This window comes from Halichoerus grypus, chromosome 3, assembly GCF_964656455.1.
Source record: "Halichoerus grypus chromosome 3, mHalGry1.hap1.1, whole genome shotgun sequence".
Classification (NCBI taxonomy): Eukaryota; Metazoa; Chordata; class Mammalia; order Carnivora; family Phocidae; genus Halichoerus; species Halichoerus grypus.
Genome location: NC_135714.1, coordinates 105,055,093 through 105,061,092, shown reverse-complemented (window position 1 = coordinate 105,061,092; position 6,000 = coordinate 105,055,093). Strand labels below are relative to the sequence as shown.

The 6,000-nt window shown below is 42.1% G+C and overlaps 1 protein-coding gene across 2 annotated transcripts in view; it reads right to left on the bottom strand.

Annotated features, from left to right (window-relative positions):
• Positions 1 to 951: 951 nt before the first annotated feature.
• The window catches only part of AFG2A (AAA ATPase AFG2A), a 335,659-nt gene continuing 330,610 nt past the window's right edge, over positions 952 to 6,000 (bottom strand). For both annotated transcript variants that reach the window (XM_078069202.1, XM_036069413.2), the window contains one exon: positions 952 to 2,110. In XM_078069202.1, coding sequence (XP_077925328.1) covers positions 1,934 to 2,110 — 177 coding nt within the window. In that variant the 3' untranslated portion in view covers positions 952 to 1,933. The remainder of the gene's footprint in view (positions 2,111 to 6,000) is intronic.

Sequence of the window (6,000 nt, the reverse complement as noted above, 5' to 3'; positions counted from 1 at the left end):
TCTTTAGTGATCTGGGCATTATGTCTGAGGCTTGGTTATGACTTCTATGTCACATGGGCTGAAGGGTCTGAGTGGTCATTAACAGCTGAGCTCCTCGTTGACTGAGATTGCCCCCTTCCCTCCCCACCACCCAGCTGCCAGCCTGAGAGCCTGTGCTAGTTCAAGCTTATTGCTGGTTTTTATTTTATTGGCAGTGAGAATCTAAATTTTTTTCTGTTTAGGCCTTTGGGGATAAGGTTTTTCTCTTATTTTCTGAAAATGGGAAGCATAAAAGTAATCTTGAGGTCCTGTTTATTTCATTGTGTAAGCCTTATATTCTAAATCAGCAGAAACCCAACAGAATGTTCTAGTGATGGAAATGTTCTACAATCTATTCTGTCCACATGGCAGACACCTGTCACAGGGGGCTACGGAACACTTGAAATGTGGCTAACGTGTCTGGTGAACTACATTTTTAGTATTATTTAATTTTAATTCATTAAAATTTAAACTTAAATAGCCATATGTGACTAGTAGCTATTACATTTGACAGCACAGCTCTAAGTAGTGGTCATATTCCTTGTTACCTGGGTGGTTTTATGTATATACTAATAAACCCAGTGTAGTCTGGGAAAAAGGGCCTTACAAATCTATTTTTGATAGTCAAAGGATAAGATATTTTGAGACATGACTTCAGAATACAACACTGTATAGTCCCATTATTGTGATAATCAGGTATTTCTCGCCTGACTTGTCTTTCTGGAAATTTTCAAAGATCTACAGTGGGCATGTCTCAGCGCACATTCTTTCCATTGCCAACTTCTCAACTGGAAGTCAGGGAGTCAATTTCTGACAGTTTTTCAAAGATATTTATGGAATATTAAAGTGTCAAGAAATCCTAAAGATAAATAATTAGGAGCACAAATATACATATTTCGAATGCAGCATAAGACAATATGATTAAGAGTACAATTTGGTTTATCTTTGAACTGAAAAAGTTTATTGGTAACCTGAAAATGGGTGCAAATTAAAACACTAACATACAATTTATTTATAGTATTTTATGAAACAAAACAACTCTGTTGCTCTAGGCCTGGATTGGGATTATATTTCCAATTTTTTAAATTTGCAAGGGCGTTACATGAAATAACTCCTAATTCTTTTTTTTTTAATCACTGTAAGTACAGATTAAGAAGGCCAAAGCAAAAATGTAGGTGTGGATTATAATGAAAACAAAACATATCTGGAAACATGCCATATAAACCTGGTTGGTGCAGGGGCTCCTGGGTGGCTCAGTTGTTAAGTGTCTGCCTTCGGCTCAGGTCATGATCCCAGGGTCCTGGGATCGAGCCCCACATCGGGCTCCCTGCTCCGCGGGAAGCCTGCTTCTCCCTCTCCCACTCCCCCTGCTTGTGTTCCCTCTCTCGCTGTGTCTCTCTCTGTCAAATAAATAAAATCTTAAAATATATATATATATATAAACCTGGTTGGTGCATTTGGCTATTTCACTAGCTGGCCTTTAAAAATAAAGATCTGTAAATCTTTCTCACTATGGACTAATCCACATGCATTCTTTATGTTCTTGTATAAAACTGATGCTCATAGGCTGGGCACTTAGGAATGCAGTGGAAAAGATTCTGGAGTTAGGAGAGCATTTCATGGGATGAATAAACTAGGTCAAAAATGAAAAAGCTAAAGTTTGATTTTTAAAACTCAGCACACATTTCCAGATAAAACTGATTTAAACTCATGTCCAGAGACTTTCATGGATATTTTCATTGTATCCATATCATTTAAAATGTCTTTAACCATTGAAGCCCCTCAATTTCCAGTCAACATATTTCAGACACTTTGCTTATGAAGGATTTTTCTGACACTCTCAAGAAAAAATTCTTAAAAAAGAAACAAGTTTTCTCTAGTAAGCATTTTTAGCATACTGAATATGTATACTTTCTCAGAGTGTATGCAGCCCACTCTTCTCTTGATACTCTTCATAGAAACGTCTCAGTGATTTAGGAATTCTCGGTGTCACAGTGCTCAAGGCTTGAGTAAAATGTCTTCTCATAATGCAGTTGGCTTGAATGTCTTCTTCCAGAGCCAGAAGGGCTGCCTCTCTACAGACTGCTATAATCTGAAGCAAAATAAAGAAATAAAAACAAACATACAAAAAAAGGGAGAGAAAAAACAATCAGTACTGTTTTTTTAGAAACGTGGTGTTTCAAATATTCCGCCCCGACAACTGCTACAACTAGAAGCACCTCGCTAACATGTATCTTTGGATAAAAAGTAATCGCCTTCATTCCAAAGCAATGTATTAAGTACTCAGAATCAGGAGCGGCCAAAAGAGATATAAGACACGGCATTTGCTCTTAAGAAGCTCCCAACAGTAAAGGCGGAACACAGGTGCAGGCACATACTTCTGAGACGAGACGACAAAAGGTGAGTGTGTATGTGCAGCGGGGGCAGGCAGGGACCGAGTGACAAGGGGGTGAGGGCAGAGGAAGGAGATACTCGGATAGACAGCGAGGTCCTGCTCCTCAGCACACCTCGTCAGGGCACAGAATTTCCACATTCCTTTTGACCTTTGAGCTATTACCGACATATAAGAGCATTTCTTTATGCGCATCCCTTGAACTGAGTTCTTAGATCTTGGGAATATCGGAGAGAAGTTTTCCACGTTTACTTTAGAGAGCTGCATTCGGACAGAGAAGTGAATTTTGTTTACTCAGTGAGGAGAGCTGGAAGAACTGACAAGAATCTGGGGAGGGGGTGGAGTGGTTGCAGAGGGAGGGAGGGCAGAGTGGGCGGTCGGAAAACGGAAGGGGAGGAAGGTTCGAGTCTTGAATCCTGAAATGTGTTTTTAAGCTCTCTGGACTTCAGACAGCGGAAGCAGGCTGATGCCAGTGTCATTCTAAAGACACATTACTGTGGTGAAAAGAGCCTGTGGGATGAAAAGAGATATTGTGATTTTCAGGGCAGCAGGGAAAACAGTGATTGGTACTGACTGCACCTCTGTATCGGTAAGTGAAAGGGCAGCCGAAACACATTTGTCCAGCCATTCAGCATATTTTCTCTGTTTGTTCACTTACTGAAAAGAGCTCCTCTGCTTATGCTTGGCTAATGGCTGCCAAAGCAGTTTAGGAGCTTTTTAGGGGATTTAGCAGCATGTTTAGGGAGCTTTCAAAAAACATGCATAGATTTAGATGGCTTTGTCAAATTACGACAATGTAACTATTAGTTCTGGGCTTCATTAATGAGCACGGAAGTTGACTACAGTGCTTATGCATGTTAATGCTTTTCCAAAAAGAGTGGCTACCAACTTGTTGAAGGAAAGAACAAAACTTCCAGGGATTGGTAAAACAACTTCACCACACATTCTGGTGCAAAGAGAGTTACTTTGAAAACAAGATGTAATAATTAATAAGCACAGTAAAGCACATGAAATGCCCAGCATGCTAAACTGGCTATCCAATGGTTCCACTCTGTTCCAAAGGGACCTTGAGGACCTCCATGAAGGGAGGTAAAGCAACCAAGTAGGGAAAAGCCTCAACTCTCTCCTTCCCTCCATCTGAGCAGCACTTCTGTTATCTGCAAGAATTAAAAAAAAAAAAAAGATTTTATCTATTTATTTGAGAGAGGGGGAGAGAGAGGACAAGTGGGGGTGGGGAGGGGCAGAGGGAGAAGCGGACTCCCCACTGAGCAGGGAGCCCAATGTGGAGTCCATCTCAGGACCCTGAGATCATGACCTGAGCTGAAGGCTTAACTGACTGAGTCACTCAGGTGCCCTTGTTATCTGCAAGACTCTGAAGCAATGGTTGCAAGGCTGAAAAGTTTGAAGAAGAATCACTGGGAGAGGCAAAAAGGCCTGAATTTCCTGCTGGCCTGGCAGACTTTTAGCTCTTTCTCTGAGATAGTACAGGGAATGTTTCCATTATGTGGATCCTTCCCCAGCTAAGTGGAGTAGAGAAGTCACCAGCCCTGGGCCAATGCCGTGTCTTGCGCACTTCATAACTGAGACTTATCTCAGAGAATCCCGGACCCAGCACACAATGGCTACACATTTACTGAATCCCTACCACACGTGCTAGACAATTACTAATGACTGTGCTAATTCACTGCTATGTGAACAGTGTCCCCCCCTCCCCAAGGTTTTGTACAATGCAGTGATGCCTCTCATAGTGTGATGGGAGCATGGCAAATGGAGAGGCCAGATAAGCACGTGTAAGGTGGTGGGGTGGGGTGTGGGGAGGTTGGGCTGAGGAAAGGAGAGGTGACTGCAAGACTGCCCGGACCCTCTCCAAGTTCCCAGAATTTAGTTCACATGGCCGCAGAGTGAGTAGCTCCTACTGCTGGTACATCTGAGAAAGTGAACCAGTGGTCTAGTAGGTTTCCTCTCTCAGCACACAGTAATCAGACTGGAGAAAGAATGGTTATAATTCTCTAATTACTGGAATCTCAGGTGGCCTAACAAGGCAGGGTAGAGAAATGTAGGTAGTGGGAAGTGACAGGTCACCCAGGCCCTGAAGGCTGCTGTTCTTGGGGTCAGCAACCCTGAGCAATTCCTCTTTGCAGGTCAACTTTCTTTCCTTTGCATCTTTGTCCATAGATCTTCCCAAGCTATAACTTGCTTTTTGCCTTTCCGTGGTAGCTTTCAGGGCAGTGACAGAGGGGGCACTGGGAGTGAGATGTGGTCAGAGCAGTAACAGCCGCTTGAAAGCTGGATGTCTGTAACTTAGAGCCTCTAGCATATGTTAACATTCAAGAGTAATTGTCCTACTATATTTAGTACTGGCCTGACCCTTAATTAACAATTCCATCCAATTTGGAGAACTACAAAATTGTGAGGTAGAGAAAACTTGGACAGAGTTTTGACAAGTGCACTGAGAAGTGTTTGAATTCAATAGAGATGACCCTTAGAACCTTCGAGAGACAACGACCAGGGAAACAGAGCAGCTGGATACTGGTACTTTCAAGCACCTCATAGAAAGGTGTCTTTCTCTGTCCAGAAGAAGGACCATAGTCGTTCTCCCTTCAAGAGTAGCAGGAGGACAGTCTGAATTCAACACTTGACTCAAGAAATGTTTTCCTGTTTCGTAGTATTTATAAGGGATGCCCTGAAGAACCAATTAGGCAATACTTTCTGCCACTTTTATTTTCCTATCATATTTGCTTTAGCAATATACAACCAGTAACTGAGAGGAAGTAGGACACTACAGATAATTAACCAGTCACTCTTTCATCAGTCAACATCCACTGGATAGCTACTCTGTACAACCACTAGATGAACCCAGGTGGAGGGTCCAGAGATGTCTAAGACATGGCTATCTGTCTTCTGATGCTCCCCAACCAGCAGGGCATGGACATCAATTAACTGCCCCATGTAGCATGGTATTAGAGGTACAGTTAAGCAAGGCTACAGGCAAAGTGCTTTGGTATGGAAAGAAGAGAGAAATTACTGCTTTATAAATCGAAGCGGAAAGGACAGAATTTAGATATGCATATAGGACAGAAAAGGGCATTCTGAGCAGGAGGAATAAAGTGGGCAAAGAAACAGCAAGATGGGGAGAAAGAGACCAGAGATTGTATTGATTTAGCCTCAGCAGCCAAAATGGGGAATTAAAAAAAAGAAAGAGAAGAGTAGTTCTGTCATCAAAATGTCACTAAAAATGATAGTTTTCAGAAGTCATGTGGGCCATAATGACAGTGAAGGCTAGTCAATGACAGTCATCTCTAAAGCTCTAACCCCAATTCACAAGCAGCTGATGCACAAGGAGCTGACAGAGAATAATTCCTAAAGGTTCCTTTGTTTTTATTTTTTCCTCATGAAAGGGCTTCTTAGAAATTCCAAAAGGAAAATCATTAATTCGAATACTGGTTCTTCTCTCCTAACCCAAATAAAAAGGTAGGCCTGAAAATGGAAGTATTCTTGGGAAGCTTATTTCATGACGGCTGGTTTCTATTTGCTCTGGGGTCACTCATACTTCTCAGGAACAGTGTCGCTTTGCTGCTTGCTCTCGGGGC